This window comes from Sinocyclocheilus grahami, unplaced genomic scaffold, assembly GCF_001515645.1.
Source record: "Sinocyclocheilus grahami isolate Dianchi unplaced genomic scaffold, SAMN03320097.WGS_v1.1 scaffold24.1, whole genome shotgun sequence".
NCBI lineage: Eukaryota > Metazoa > Chordata > Actinopteri > Cypriniformes > Cyprinidae > Sinocyclocheilus > Sinocyclocheilus grahami.
In genome coordinates this window covers 2,624,615-2,639,980 of record NW_015505203.1, presented here as the reverse complement: position 1 = coordinate 2,639,980, position 15,366 = coordinate 2,624,615, and the positions used below count along the sequence as shown (strand labels likewise).

Genomic DNA, 15,366 nt, shown 5'->3' with positions numbered 1-15,366 from the left:
ATACAATTTACTATAGAATTGAGATACAAAGTTAGATACATCCTTAGGGTTCTCAGCAGTGTTGGGGAAAGTTACTTTTAAAAGTAATGCATTACAATATTGCGTTACTCCCTAAAAAAGTAACTAATTACGTTACTTAGTTACTTTTTATGGAAAGTAATGCGTTATATTACTTTTGCGTTACTTTCGCGTTACTTTTTAAATATAAGCAGGGCTTGATTGTTTTTAATATAAGAAGTTCTATTTATAGCAAATGTAAAAGCCCTTAACACCAAAAAGGGTAATGAATAAACCTCAGGCTGAAGCAAAAGTAAATTCACGTCTGTACAGTAGAACGCAGAAGGTTCAACACTCTTCAGCAATAAAAAAACAAAGCACAATTGTTAGTTTCTCTAAAGTCATTTTTGCTTATTAGTACGGTTGAACTGGATCATCAAAGGTCAGCAGCAAGGACATTGGTTAATAGAATGGGATTAGATACATTTGTGTTATTATTTGAGTCATATTCTGAGTTTGCAGTTCACTGTTTTAATTCATTTTGATGAATACTAAATCTGTTTTTTGTGAGTGGGATGAATTAATGCACATTCACATTTAGTCTAGAACTACAGTAACATCATGTTCACACAGCGCACACAAGTCCTCTGCACTCCCGATTTCTCCCAATATGGGGACAGGAGACTTGTCATTCAATACATGGGAAAACAAAGTAACTGGCATTACTTTTTTGAAAAAGTAACTCAGATATTTTCTTGTAAATTAAAAAAGTAATGCATTACTTTACTAGTTACTTGAAAAAAGTAATCTGATTACGTAACTCCCATTACTTGTAATGAGTTACCCACAACACTGCTCATTAGTAGCACCGTTTGTTACTAATTTGTTTACAGAGGTTATTTCCCGATTTCTTTTTTCTAAACTGAAAAAAATATTTGGTATGTTTACTCCTGCTTCCATCCATTTTCGTCTTGACCTAACAAATGCACCTCACCATTCAGAAAGGTTGCTGATGAAGCGCACTTACAAGAACCAACCTACCAACCCTGCTAGGAGGTTGGGCTTCTTGCTGAGTGAGCACTAGAACGACCAATGAGAGACCATTAAAATGTTCCGTCGGAAATACTACAGACCCTAAATGATCCAATGACTGCAAGCCACACATAGATTGACATAATCATCGACCAATCGGATAGTTCTAAATTGACGTCAAATCTCCTTTGTCGATCTCAGCGGACGCCATCTTAGTCAGCGGGTGACAGAAGAAGGTTGCATGTTAGGAGACATACGTTCATATTATTTAGAAAGGAAAAACACCCTTTTTGTGCATATACTAAACCACGGAGAAGCCCCTGACGCCCAGAAATGGCAACGGGAGCCAACGCAACCCCGCTGGGTAAGCTGCACCCGAGTATCGGCGCTAAGCGAGGCTTTGAGTCTGGCCCCGGCGCGGGGTTAATGCCACCGCCCGGGCCTGCGGTGTCTTTCCCGCTGCAGAATTTACAGCAACCGCAATTATCAAATCCAGGGTTCTCCCAGTTCCCCGGAGCCGTGAGTTCTGCGCTCTCAAGCCCCGTCGGAATGGGACTACCGTCTCAGGCGGGGAGTGGAGGTAAACAGCGTGGACAGGCCTGAGACTCAGGACAAACGGCCTGGCCCTTTATGCGTTAGTTGGGGCTGCATTAATTGCGCTCACTTCGGCCTATTGATTTGTAAAGAGTATTGTCTAATAAAAACGTAAAATTGTGTAGTGCACTTGTGTAGTCCATATAATATTTGCATGCGTTCGCAAAAACAGTTCATATGTTAAATTGGTGTTCATACATATAACGTGACCTTTTTGTAATTGAAAGAGGTTATTGAACTTTTAGACTTATTTAAATGTATTTATAATAATCAAATACTTCAAATATAATAAGAGTTTTTATTTTTTGTTCACACTCGAGGAAAAAACACATTTTATTCTTAGGTAAAAAATAAGCAGCTGCTGTTACTTCTATGGCCAAAAGTAAGGTGAAATAAGTTCTGATAGTTTGCAATATAATCAGTTTATATCGAGTTTTTTTTCTCTAATGGGCTTTTAATATAAGAAGTTCTATTTCTAGCAAATATAAAAGCCCTTTCACACCAAAAAGTGTAATGAATAAACCTCAGGCTGAAGCAAAAGTAAATTCACGTCTGTACAGTAGAACGCAGGAGAAGAAACACTCTTCAGCAATAAAAAAACAAAGCACAATTGTTAGTTTCTCTAAAGTCATTTTTGCTTATTAGTACGGTTGAACTGGATCATCAAAGGTCAGCAGCAAGGACATTGGTTAATAGAATGGGATTAGATACATTTGTGTTATTATTTGAGTCATATTCTGAGTTTGCAGTTCACTGTTTTAATTCATTTTGATGAATACTAAATCTGTTTTTTGTGAGTGGGATGAATTAATGCACATTCACATTTAGTCTAGAACTACAGTAACATCATGTTCACACAGCGCACACAAGTCCTCTGCACTCCCGATTTCTCCCAATATGGGGACAGGAGACTTGTCATTCAATACATGGGAAAACAAAGTAACTGGCATTACTTTTTTGAAAAAGTAACTCAGATATTCTCTTGTAAATTAAAAAAGTAATGCATTACTTTACTAGTTACTTGAAAAAAGTAATCTGATTACGTAACTCCCATTACTTGTAATGAGTTACCCACAACACTGCTCATTAGTAGCACCGTTTGTTACTAATTTGTTTACAGAGGTTATTTCCCGATTTCTTTTTTCTAAACTGAAAAAAATATTTGGTATGTTTTCTCCTGCTTCCATCCATTTTCGTCTTGACCTAACAAATGCACCTCACCATTCAGAAAGGTTGCTGATGAAGCGCACTTACAAGAACCAACCTACCAACCCTGCTAGGAGGTTGGGCTTCTTGCTGAGTGAGCACTAGAACGACCAATGAGAGACCATTAAAATGTTCCGTCGGAAATACTACAGACCCTAAATGATCCAATGACTGCAAGCCACACATAGATTGACATAATCATCGACCAATCGGATAGTTCTAAATTGACGTCAAATCTCCTTTGTCGATCTCAGCGGACGCCATCTTAGTCAGCGGGTGACAGAAGAAGGTTGCATGTTAGGAGACATACGTTCATATTATTTAGAAAGGAAAAACACCCTTTTTGTGCATATACTAAACCACGGAGAAGCCCCTGACGCCCAGAAATGGCAACGGGAGCCAACGCAACCCCGCTGGGTAAGCTGCACCCGAGTATCGGCGCTAAGCGAGGCTTTGAGTCTGGCCCCGGCGCGGGGTTAATGCCACCGCCCGGGCCTGCGGTGTCTTTCCCGCTGCAGAATTTACAGCAACCGCAATTATCAAATCCAGGGTTCTCCCAGTTCCCCGGAGCCGTGAGTTCTGCGCTCTCAAGCCCCGTCGGAATGGGACTACCGTCTCAGGCGGGGAGTGGAGGTAAACAGCGTGGACAGGCCTGAGACTCAGGACAAACGGCCTGGCCCTTTATGCGTTAGTTGGGGCTGCATTAATTGCGCTCACTTCGGCCTATTGATTTGTAAAGAGTATTGTCTAATAAAAACTTTAAATTGTGTAGTGCACTTGTGTAGTCCAAATAATATTTGCATGCGTTCGCAAAAACAGTTCATATGTTAAATTGGTGTTCATACATATAACGTGACCTTTTTGTAATTGAAAGAGGTTATTGAACTTTTAGACTTATTTAAATGTATTTATAATAATCAAATACTTCAAATATAATAAGAGTTTTTATTTTTTGTTCACACTCGAGGAAAAAACACATTTTATTCTTAGGTAAAAAATAAGCAGCTGCTGTTACTTCTATGGCCAAAAGTAAGGTGAAATAAGTTCTGATAGTTTGCAATATAATCAGTTTATATCGAGTTTTTTTTCTCTAATGGGCTACTTGCATAAAATGCATGTAAATAAATATCAGTTGTCACTTTGTATTTTTTTTTCTTTGTTTATTGGACATTTAAAAAAAACCCAGATGTATGGATAATCAAGTAATCCGAAGTTGTTTCAGTCCAGTAATTGTTTATTGTGAAATATTACTAATAATATAAAAGTTATTCTTACGTTTTACTTACCGCTACTTATCCAGTAAACTGCAGTAAATTGTTTACAATTCTTTTTTTTTTCTTATTTTTTTTCCCCCCCAGGAGTTTAAAAAAAAAATCAAGTATGATAGGCTATTGAAGACTTTATAGGGTTAAACTCAAAGAGTGATAGACTTTGCATGTAATCACATCTAATTTATACCATTCCCTGTTAGATTTTGGCCAGAAGAAACGGAAAAGGAGTCGCTGGAGCAGTGAGACCCCTGATCAGAAGACCGTTATCCCAGGCATGCCCACCGTGATCCCTCCCGGTTTGTCTCGGGACCAGGAGCGAGCTTATATAGGTGAATATCTGAGTTCACTGTTATTATTATGTGTGTCTAAGTCATATCGTTTATTAAGTTGCAGAACATTGTGTTTGTGAATGAGGGTTATTCTTTCTACACCCTGACAGCTCACTTATTTTGTCCCAAAACCTGTCGGTTTATTATTTCCTCACAGTTTGCACATCACACGCAGGATGTAATTGCTGAATTTCATTAGTCTGACTTCTTTGGTGATATAATTTAGGCCAGTTAATGGGATACCCGTTTGGTTCTTTGCTAACCACCAATCTGAAAGTCTCAGTGCAAAATGGCCATCTCTGCATGTTTCCAATGACTCCTTATAGGGATGGTTTTCTCAAAGAAGTCAATCAAGCGAAATTCAGCACTTTGCCCCCCCCCGTGTTCACTAGAATGTACTAACTCCATCGATGTGCAAAGTGAGGACGTTTTCTTTGTCTAGGAAGCACTGAGGTATTAGTAGCACTGTTTGCGTACTATCTGATGTCCATTAGCAAGAGAACCCACAGTGTTTTTCTAATGTTGCTGCTTGCTGTGAACTGTCTCCAGCTGCAGGACTCCATCACTGCTCGTGTTTACTATGCAAAATGTCTTAAGTCTAATTTGCCTGCAAAGCATTGCAGGCCCAACATTGAATTGCGAAAGTCATCTCCATCCCCAGTGTCTGAAAGCAGTGTGTAGTAAATTGCTTTCTCATTGCTGTCAGGCACTTGTTTGCAATGGCATGTGGTGTAGTGTTTGTTCAACTATAATGTGACCTAGACCTACATCTCCTTAGCTAGTCCTTTATTGACACCTCATGGCTCTTACCTACCATCAACCTGCACCATTTAACGTGTGACCTGTGGGGTCTGATTCTCTTAAGCATGTCATAGAGAAATGCATGTGAAAACCCATTAAATGCTTCCATGAGTGATGCAAAACTTTATTTGATTACAGGGCAGTTTTTGGCGTGGCTTGAGGCCTGAGTAAATGTAGTCTTTTGCATGAAAAAGAAAACACAATCCACTAAAGGCTGATCTGTTTGTCTGATTATTATTCTAACTGATTAGTATTGGTAACATCTGGTAAGTGGCTGTCGTGACTTGATGAGTGATGAATAATACTGATGAGGTTTGTTAGTGTTGCTAAAAGTTGCAGTCCTGTCATTTAATTAGACTGGTGTTATCCTCTAAATAACTTAATTTCAATCTCATTGAGGATGCAGTTGCTCAAGCCACTTAGCCAATACGATTTTTATTTTCTTTAAACCCAACTTTTTTTTTTCTCCCTGGCAGGCCTTCATGTTTTGCCACCTTTTTAGCTTGAAATGACTATAGTATGTGAAGTAATATTTTTAAATGTATTCTTGAAATGTGAATTTTAGTAGTTTCACTTCTCGAAGTTGGTGGCATAAAATTGAAAGCCTGTTGCAATGACTCTTTTTCTGAAATAGTTGTTTACTGAAATGCCTCCAGCTTTCTGGATCTTAAATTGGCCAAACCTTCAAATTTTGTAGATTTTGGGGAAATCTACATGGGCTTATAAGAATGCTTTCAAGCTCAAACATTAATGTGTTTTCCAGAAATCTGGGTGGGATTTCGATATTTCAGAAAATTTGGATTGAAAGTCTTCAGTTGACCTTGATTCTTAGTGAACTGACAATTACCATGGTAATTGTGTTCTATTCATTGTTTAACTTTAGTCACGTTGAGTTTTGCGGTGTACTGTTTCTGCTTTTGTGGGGTTTTTTTGTTGTTAACCACAATTCTCTCCATCCTTGTTTTTTTTCTTCCTAACCTGATTTCTTCCAGTCCAACTGCAGATTGAAGACCTGACACGTAAACTGCGTACAGGAGACCTGGGAATCCCTGTTAACCCTGAGGACAGGTCGGAATAACGATTTAAACCCACCAACAGTAACATTTCCTTTACCTTTTTAATGCGCCATTTTATGTGAGGCCAGTTCGTAAGTGTACTAATGTGTATGTAGGGGTAAGTGATTGTTAAATGAATAAAGTCTAAATGCCTTGCTCTGAAATGACCTCATATCTTTGCCTTTCTTTAGTTAGAGAATAAACTAAATGTCTTGATTATGAAATTGGCTTTGTTACATGCCTAACGAGTTTTTGAAATGCTTAGTTGAATTTTAGAGCAGCGCTTGGATCGGTTCTGTACAGAGAGGCAAAGATATGACTGAAGGCTATTATGGTAGGATATTGTCATATCAAAGATTAGCCTTTCATGTAATTCAGTTAGTGCTGCCAGGTAACTAGTCAATGCTACATACTCTGAAATTAATTGTTTTGCAGACTGTATCATATGACAGTGAAGTTTAACTGTTGACAATACATAGCACCTAACTACCAAAGCCTAATGTGCAATCATAAAAGCAATGGAAATCTTGATCGTCCAATCAAGTAAATTTAACTTTATTCTGTGCTGTTCTTTTTGGGTTTTTTTTTTTTTATTGCATGCATTTTCTATGAAAAATTTTATTATAAAGGCTGGTATAGATTTTTTTTGAAAGATTCCAGTGTAGTTGTAGTCTAAGGTAGCAGTTTCAGTTTAGCCGCTATTTAAGCCATTTAAATGCATTTTGAATTTTATTAGATTATACATTGCATTTTTAATGCCCCTTCTTTCTAACCTCCAAAATGCAGTGTTGACGAAAACAATCGAATCCTTAATCCTAAAATCTGAATGGTTGGTTAATTGGATGGTCATTAATGGTTTTCCATAATGGGGCTACCACCATTTTGTTCAGGAACTTCCACAGTATTCCAGATTTCCGCACTGGAAGACCGCTCGGAGGAGACTCCTCTGACCTTTTCTTTCTGGAATAACCATAACCTTAACACTGATCACTTTGGCCACTTATAGACTTCATAAGCATCCAACATAGCAGGAAATGTCATGTTTCTGACGTGAGAGTGTCTTTCTAGTAGCCACACCCCTTGCTCTCTGAACAGCCTTAGGTTCTCCGGCAGAATCTTTAAGCTGACGTTTTTACACCGCCAACTCTAAAAAGGTTCTTCTCAAAGGTCTATCCACTCCAGGATTTAGGAATGATCGCTCATCAACTTCCAGCTTGCAAAACAAAGCTGGGGGGGTGCTTCAGGTTGTCAGCGCTGGAGATATCAGTCCAAAAGAAAACCAGCAGAACATTCTTCTTCCCCCCCCCCCCCCCCCCCCCCCCACTTTTCTCCTCTTCGGGTTGCCTCTCATGAACTTGTCACGCTTGTGTGGCTGTTTTGTTTGAGAGCTGTTGAAGGTTAATATTTAATCCAAATTTATTTCTCTAACCCAAATTCCCCCTCTCGTAACTTTTTCAAGCACAGAGCCTCATTGTGCAGGTTAACAGGTTTTCAGCACCGTCCAAGGGGAAGGTAACAGTTCGAGTGCTCTCTGAGAACGTGTGAAGGTTTAGATCAGAATTCAAGAACAGACGCTTTTCAAGTGTGTTGGTTGCCCCGTTTGTCTCAGATATTGGTCCTATTTTTCCATCCCACATAATATTGAGACTATAAAGACCCATTTTATTAACGTTTGAAAATTCAGTGGACTCTTTGGCGCCAAGTTTTGAAGTTATTTTTAGAAGCTGCCGATGTTCTTATTCTGAGGTTCAAGCTTTTTGATCTGTAGAGTGTTTTCTGCTTTTTTTCAATGATTCAGTATAATACATTTTTGTAGTAAGCCCCCCCCTCTTCTCGTCTTTCCCATTAGAACATGAGCACTCTGGGGCACCCCATGCACTTTTTAAATGACCACAGAACAAGTCAAAACAATGCCAGTCAAGAGTAGGCAAGCAATTGAATGTTATACTGTTGAGGGTGTAAGTACTGCTTTAAAATTTTGACTTTGTGCTGCATCTTTCTGTTGTTCATTCTTTTTCACAGATCTCCATCTCCTGAGCCCATCTACAACAGTGAGGGGAAGAGGCTTAATACACGTGAATATCGGACACGTAAGAAACTGGAGGAAGAGAGGCATTCTCTCATTACAGAGATGGTGGGACTGAACCCTGAATTCAAACCCCCTGCTGACTACAAGTATGTCTTCTACAAATGAACTCTCTTTGCTTTTTACCTTCTCTCTGGTTGTGGCGTCAGATATTTACTTGTCAAATGTTTATTTGTTTTTCTTCTTTCTCAGACCACCAGCCACTCGGGTCAGTGACAAGGTAATGATTCCTCAGGATGAGTATCCAGAGATCAACTTTGTTGGGCTTTTGATTGGGCCACGGTGAGTTGCAAGATTGAGCTGTCAATTTATTATTATCTTTTGGCCAATTTGAGTCTCTACGTCAAAGTAACTTCTCTTTGGTCTATTGTTTTTTTCCCCTAGTGGAAACACTCTGAAAAACATTGAGAAGGAGTGCTGTGCTAAGATCATGATTCGTGGTAAAGGCTCAGTAAAGGAGGGAAAGGTGGGCCGTAAGGATGGACAGATGCTTCCAGGAGAAGATGAACCTCTTCATGCGCTGGTCACTGCTAACACCATGGAGAATGTCAAGAAAGCTGTAGAGCAGGTGAGTCCATTTCAGACATTCTTGTACTTGGAAGTCGAAATAGGTTTTCAGAATTAATACTTGCATCAGAAATCCATTTGATGAAAATTAATATCTGTCAGACTCAAGAAACATTATATTGCCTCTTAAGTGCTTTCTTTTTGTTCACAGATTCGTAATATCCTCAAGCAGGGCATTGAGACCCCTGAAGACCAGAACGACCTGAGAAAGATGCAGCTAAGGGAGCTGGCACGACTCAATGGCACTCTGAGAGAAGATGATAACAGGTGAGAGACTAGATGCAGATTTGTTGAGCAGCAGGCTAGTAAATGTTAAAGATGTTTGATACTTATCAATGTGTACATTTTTCCCCTCTCAGAATCTTACGCCCATGGCAGAGCACTGAGCCTCGCAGCATCACAAACACAACTGTCTGTACAAAGTGTGGTGGAGCAGGTCACATCTCATCAGACTGCAAGTTTACCAGGTAACCCCAGCCACCAGTGATCAGCAGTGACATTTTTTTCCCCTACCAAGTAGTTTACCACCTTCTGGTTATTGTCAAATAAAGTTCAGACAGCACAGTAAGTTTAATGGTATTTCTCTGCTCCTCAGTTCCTTTGCACAACGACCTGGTGAACCACCCCAGTCTGCTCAGGATAAGGCCCGTATGGATAAAGAGTACTTGTCTCTCATGGCAGAGCTAGGAGAGGCTCCAATCCCTGCCTCCAGTGGGGGCCACAGCAATCCTCCCCATAGTGGACCTCGTCCTGCAGGACCCAACAATAACCAGCCACCACCAGTAAGCCCAAAGACATCCATTTTTCCTTATTGGAGGCCAGTTTCTTCGTAATGTGCACACATGCACTACCGGTCAAATATTTTGAGTTGGAAAAAAGTTTTTTTTTGTTTAATGTTTTTGAAAAAAGTCTCATGCTCACCAAGGCTATGTTTATTTGATTAAAAATGCAGTTAAAACCGCAATATTGTGCAGTGTCATTACAATTTAACTCAATTTAACTTTTTTTTTTATAGAATTTATTCACATGATAAGCAAAGCTGAATTTTCAGAAGCCAGTCTTTAGTGTCACATGATTGTTCAGAAATCATGCTAATATGCTGAATTATTGATCAAGAAACTTTTTTTTTTTGCATGATACGACCACGACCTTCTTCTCTTTCCCCCCCCCCCCCACTTTTCTCCTCTTCGGGTTGCCTCTCATGAACTTGTCACGCTTGTGTGGCTGTTTTGTTTGAGAGCTGTTGAAGGTTAATATTTAATCCAAATTTATTTCTCTAACCCAAATTCCCCCTCTCGTAACTTTTTCAAGCACAGAGCCTCATTGTGCAGGTTAACAGGTTTTCAGCACCGTCCAAGGGGAAGGTAACAGTTCGAGTGCTCTCTGAGAACATGTGAAGGTTTAGATCAGAATTCAAGAACAGACGCTTTTCAAGTGTGTTGGTTGCCCCGTTTGTCTCAGATATTGGTCCTATTTTTCCATCCCACATAATATTGAGACTATAAAGACCCATTTTATTAACGTTTGAAAATTCAGTGGACTCTTTGGCGCCAAGTTTTGAAGTTATTTTTAGAAGCTGCCGATGTTCTTATTCTGAGGTTCAAGCTTTTTGATCTGTAGAGTGTTTTCTGCTTTTTTTCAATGATTCAGTATAATACATTTTTGTAGTAAGCCCCCCCCTCTTCTCGTCTTTCCCATTAGAACATGAGCACTCTGGGGCACCCCATGCACTTTTTAAATGACCACAGAACAAGTCAAAACAATGCCAGTCAAGAGTAGGCAATCCAAATTTATTTCTCTAACCCAAATTCCCCCTCTCGTAACTTTTTCAAGCACAGAGCCTCATTGTGCAGGTTAACAGGTTTTCAGCACCGTCCAAGGGGAAGGTAACAGTTCGAGTGCTCTCTGAGAACATGTGAAGGTTTAGATCAGAATTCAAGAACAGACGCTTTTCAAGTGTGTTGGTTGCCCCGTTTGTCTCAGATATTGGTCCTATTTTTCCATCCCACATAATATTGAGACTATAAAGACCCATTTTATTAACGTTTGAAAATTCAGTGGACTCTTTGGCGCCAAGTTTTGAAGTTATTTTTAGAAGCTGCCGATGTTCTTATTCTGAGGTTCAAGCTTTTTGATCTGTAGAGTGTTTTCTGCTTTTTTTCAATGATTCAGTATAATACATTTTTGTAGTAAGCCCCCCCCCTCTTCTCGTCTTTCCCATTAGAACATGAGCACTCTGGGGCACCCCATGCACTTTTTAAATGACCACAGAACAAGTCAAAACAATGCCAGTCACCCGTATGGATAAAGAGTACTTGTCTCTCATGGCAGAGCTAGGAGAGGCTCCAATCCCTGCCTCCAGTGGGGGCCACAGCAATCCTCCCCATAGTGGACCTCGTCCTGCAGGACCCAACAATAACCAGCCACCACCAGTAAGCCCAAAGACATCCATTTTTCCTTATTGGAGGCCAGTTTCTTCGTAATGTGCACACATGCACTACCGGTCAAATATTTTGAGTTGGAAAAAAGTTTTTTTTTGTTTAATGTTTTTGAAAAAAGTCTCATGCTCACCAAGGCTATGTTTATTTGATTAAAAATGCAGTTAAAACCGCAATATTGTGCAGTGTCATTACAATTTAACTCAATTTAACTTTTTTTTTTTATAGAATTTATTCACATGATAGCAAAGCTGAATTTTCAGAAGCCAGTCTTTAGTGTCACATGATTGTTCAGAAATCATGCTAATATGCTGAATTATTGATCAAGAAACTTTTGAAGTTATTTTTAGAAGCTGCCGATGTTCTTATTCTGAGGTTCAAGCTTTTTGATCTGTAGAGTGTTTTCTGCTTTTTTTCAATGATTCAGTATAATACATTTTTGTAGTAAGCCCCCCCCTCTTCTCGTCTTTCCCATTAGAACATGAGCACTCTGGGGCACCCCATGCACTTTTTAAATGACCACAGAACAAGTCAAAACAATGCCAGTCAAAGAGTAGGCAAGCAATTGAATGTTATACTGTTGAGGGTGTAAGTACTGCTTTAAAATTTTGACTTTGTGCTGCATCTTTCTGTTGTTCATTCTTTTTCACAGATCTCCATCTCCTGAGCCCATCTACAACAGTGAGGGGAAGAGGCTTAATACACGTGAATATCGGACACGTAAGAAACTGGAGGAAGAGAGGCATTCTCTCATTACAGAGATGGTGGGACTGAACCCTGAATTCAAACCCCCTGCTGACTACAAGTATGTCTTCTACAAATGAACTCTCTTTGCTTTTTACCTTCTCTCTGGTTGTGGCGTCAGATATTTACTTGTCAAATGTTTATTTGTTTTTCTTCTTTCTCAGACCACCAGCCACTCGGGTCAGTGACAAGGTAATGATTCCTCAGGATGAGTATCCAGAGATCAACTTTGTTGGGCTTTTGATTGGGCCACGGTGAGTTGCAAGATTGAGCTGTCAATTTATTATTATCTTTTGGCCAATTTGAGTCTCTACGTCAAAGTAACTTCTCTTTGGTCTATTGTTTTTTTCCCCTAGTGGAAACACTCTGAAAAACATTGAGAAGGAGTGCTGTGCTAAGATCATGATTCGTGGTAAAGGCTCAGTAAAGGAGGGAAAGGTGGGCCGTAAGGATGGACAGATGCTTCCAGGAGAAGATGAACCTCTTCATGCGCTGGTCACTGCTAACACCATGGAGAATGTCAAGAAAGCTGTAGAGCAGGTGAGTCCATTTCAGACATTCTTGTACTTGGAAGTCGAAATAGGTTTTCAGAATTAATACTTGCATCAGAAATCCATTTGATGAAAATTAATATCTGTCAGACTCAAGAAACATTATATTGCCTCTTAAGTGCTTTCTTTTTGTTCACAGATTCGTAATATCCTCAAGCAGGGCATTGAGACCCCTGAAGACCAGAACGACCTGAGAAAGATGCAGCTAAGGGAGCTGGCACGACTCAATGGCACTCTGAGAGAAGATGATAACAGGTGAGAGACTAGATGCAGATTTGTTGAGCAGCAGGCTAGTAAATGTTAAAGATGTTTGATACTTATCAATGTGTACATTTTTCCCCTCTCAGAATCTTACGCCCATGGCAGAGCACTGAGCCTCGCAGCATCACAAACACAACTGTCTGTACAAAGTGTGGTGGAGCAGGTCACATCTCATCAGACTGCAAGTTTACCAGGTAACCCCAGCCACCAGTGATCAGCAGTGACATTTTTTTCCCCTACCAAGTAGTTTACCACCTTCTGGTTATTGTCAAATAAAGTTCAGACAGCACAGTAAGTTTAATGGTATTTCTCTGCTCCTCAGTTCCTTTGCACAACGACCTGGTGAACCACCCCAGTCTGCTCAGGATAAGGCCCGTATGGATAAAGAGTACTTGTCTCTCATGGCAGAGCTAGGAGAGGCTCCAATCCCTGCCTCCAGTGGGGGCCACAGCAATCCTCCCCATAGTGGACCTCGTCCTGCAGGACCCAACAATAACCAGCCACCACCAGTAAGCCCAAAGACATCCATTTTTCCTTATTGGAGGCCAGTTTCTTCGTAATGTGCACACATGCACTACCGGTCAAATATTTTGAGTTGGAAAAAAGTTTTTTTTTGTTTAATGTTTTTGAAAAAAGTCTCATGCTCACCAAGGCTATGTTTATTTGATTAAAAATGCAGTTAAAACCGCAATATTGTGCAGTGTCATTACAATTTAACTCAATTTAACTTTTTTTTTAATAGAATTTATTCACATGATAGCAAAGCTGAATTTTCAGAAGCCAGTCTTTAGTGTCACATGATTGTTCAGAAATCATGCTAATATGCTGAATTATTGATCAAGAAACTTTTTTTTTTTGCATGATACGATGATGATGAAAACCGTGATGCGTTTTTCAGGATTGTTTGCATGGAATGTTCAAAGGAGCAGCTTTTATTTGAAGTGTACACATCTTAACTGTTAATTGAATAATGCATCCTTACTTGAATAAAAGCTTTACTAGCGTTTGAAAAAGAGAAACCCAAGATCTCAACCTCTCTCAAACACCTTTCAGAATCGTCCTCCTTGGATGAATTCAGGCCCTACTGATAACAGGAATTTCCATGGCATGCACCAGGGTCCTGGTGGCCCTCACAACTTCCCTCCACCAATGCCAAGCATGGGTGGCCCTCCTATGCCGCCAAACCCCAATGGAATGCCTCCACCCTGGATGCAGCCGCCACCTCCTCCAATGAGCCAAGGCCCAGCACCACCCGGACACCCCATGGGTGAGTACAACCTGTGATGTTCAGGATTTCAGTTCTATAATTTCTTCTTAATGGAGCAAATAACATCTCTGGAAGGATAGAGGCACATAACTTGATATTTCCCATTTATATTGAGAACGTTTCCCATAAAAATCCAGACTTGATCCAGACAGATTTTTATTTTGGAATATTAAAATATGCAATGCTGTCATACTTGGATACTTGGTGTTCCAGAAAGCTAAAACTGTTTCCTTCTCTTGTCTGGTGATCAGGTTTATTGCCGCCACCCATGGGTATGATGCCCCCGCCTCCACCTCCCCCCAACAACCAACCACCACCTCCACCCTCAGGACCTCTGCCACCTTGGCAACAGCAGGCCCCTCCCCCACCACCCACCAGCAGCATGGCAACCAGCGCTCCACTACCTTGGCAACAGAGTAAGTGTATTACAGTAGTACACAGTTGATGCCATTTAAAGGGTTTCCTTTGCCTCAGACTGACTTGTTTTTTTGTTTTTCCAGATATAACCACCACATCCACCCCTGCCACTGGAAATCTGCCACCCTGGCAACATCCTCAGCAGACTGCCAGCTCAGCCACTCAGCCCATGGGCACCCCCTCTATGGTGCCGCCTCCACCTGGGGTCCAACCCCCACTTCCTCCTGGTGCACCACCTCCTCCACCGCCCCCTCCACCTGGCTCAGCAGGCATGATGTACGCACCTCCTCCCCCACCCCCACCCATGGACCCTAACTTTGTGACCATGATGGGGATTCCCGGAATGCCACCTTACGGGATGCCCCCTGCGCCTCCACCGCCTCCGCCCCAGAGTTAAAGGCTCCATTTAGTCTCTATGGCCCTGTGACCATGCAGCAATGCCTAAAATATACATCACAGAACTGTACCAGTTCTGTTCATTTAACAGCTTGATGTGATTAGTTGCTAAAGGTTTATTTTTCTTTTGATTGGCCTCGGTTCAGATTTGTTTCCCATGCTTGGACACAGAAATTGAGGTAGTGAGAGGGACAGACGGTGTGGTTAATTTTGTAAATTTGCTTCAATTGTTAATGATTTTTAACTGTAGTATTTCTTGTGTTGGTTGGGTATTTGTTGAACATGTTGATGTGCAGGGAATGTGTGTTTGTTTTTGTTTCTGCCAGCCTGCTTTCAAGGTTTTTTTTTTTTTTT

General features: G+C 40.5%; 1 protein-coding gene across 6 annotated transcripts; it reads left to right on the top strand.

Annotated features, from left to right (window-relative positions):
• The first annotated feature begins 1,216 nt into the window (after window positions 1–1,216).
• LOC107562691 (splicing factor 1-like) lies at window positions 1,217–15,360 on the top strand. Of its 6 annotated transcripts, none has more exons than XM_016247402.1 (13): window positions 1,217–1,393; window positions 1,526–1,609; window positions 4,301–4,429; window positions 6,223–6,298; window positions 8,308–8,460; window positions 8,564–8,653; window positions 8,756–8,939; window positions 9,090–9,205; window positions 9,298–9,405; window positions 9,534–9,720; window positions 13,986–14,199; window positions 14,451–14,615; window positions 14,700–15,360. In XM_016247402.1, the coding sequence occupies exons 1-13, from the start codon at window positions 1,363–1,365 to the stop codon at window positions 15,011–15,013; spliced, it is 1,851 nt and encodes a 616-aa protein (XP_016102888.1). In that variant the 5' UTR covers window positions 1,217–1,362; the 3' UTR covers window positions 15,014–15,360. The 6 variants fall into 6 exon arrangements, with proteins under 6 accessions (XP_016102888.1, XP_016102905.1, XP_016102874.1 ...); XM_016247395.1 differs by lacking the exons at window positions 1,217–1,393; window positions 1,526–1,609 and adding exons at window positions 3,070–3,246; window positions 3,379–3,462; XM_016247419.1 differs by lacking the exon at window positions 1,526–1,609.
• The last annotated feature ends 6 nt before the right edge of the window (window positions 15,361–15,366 follow it).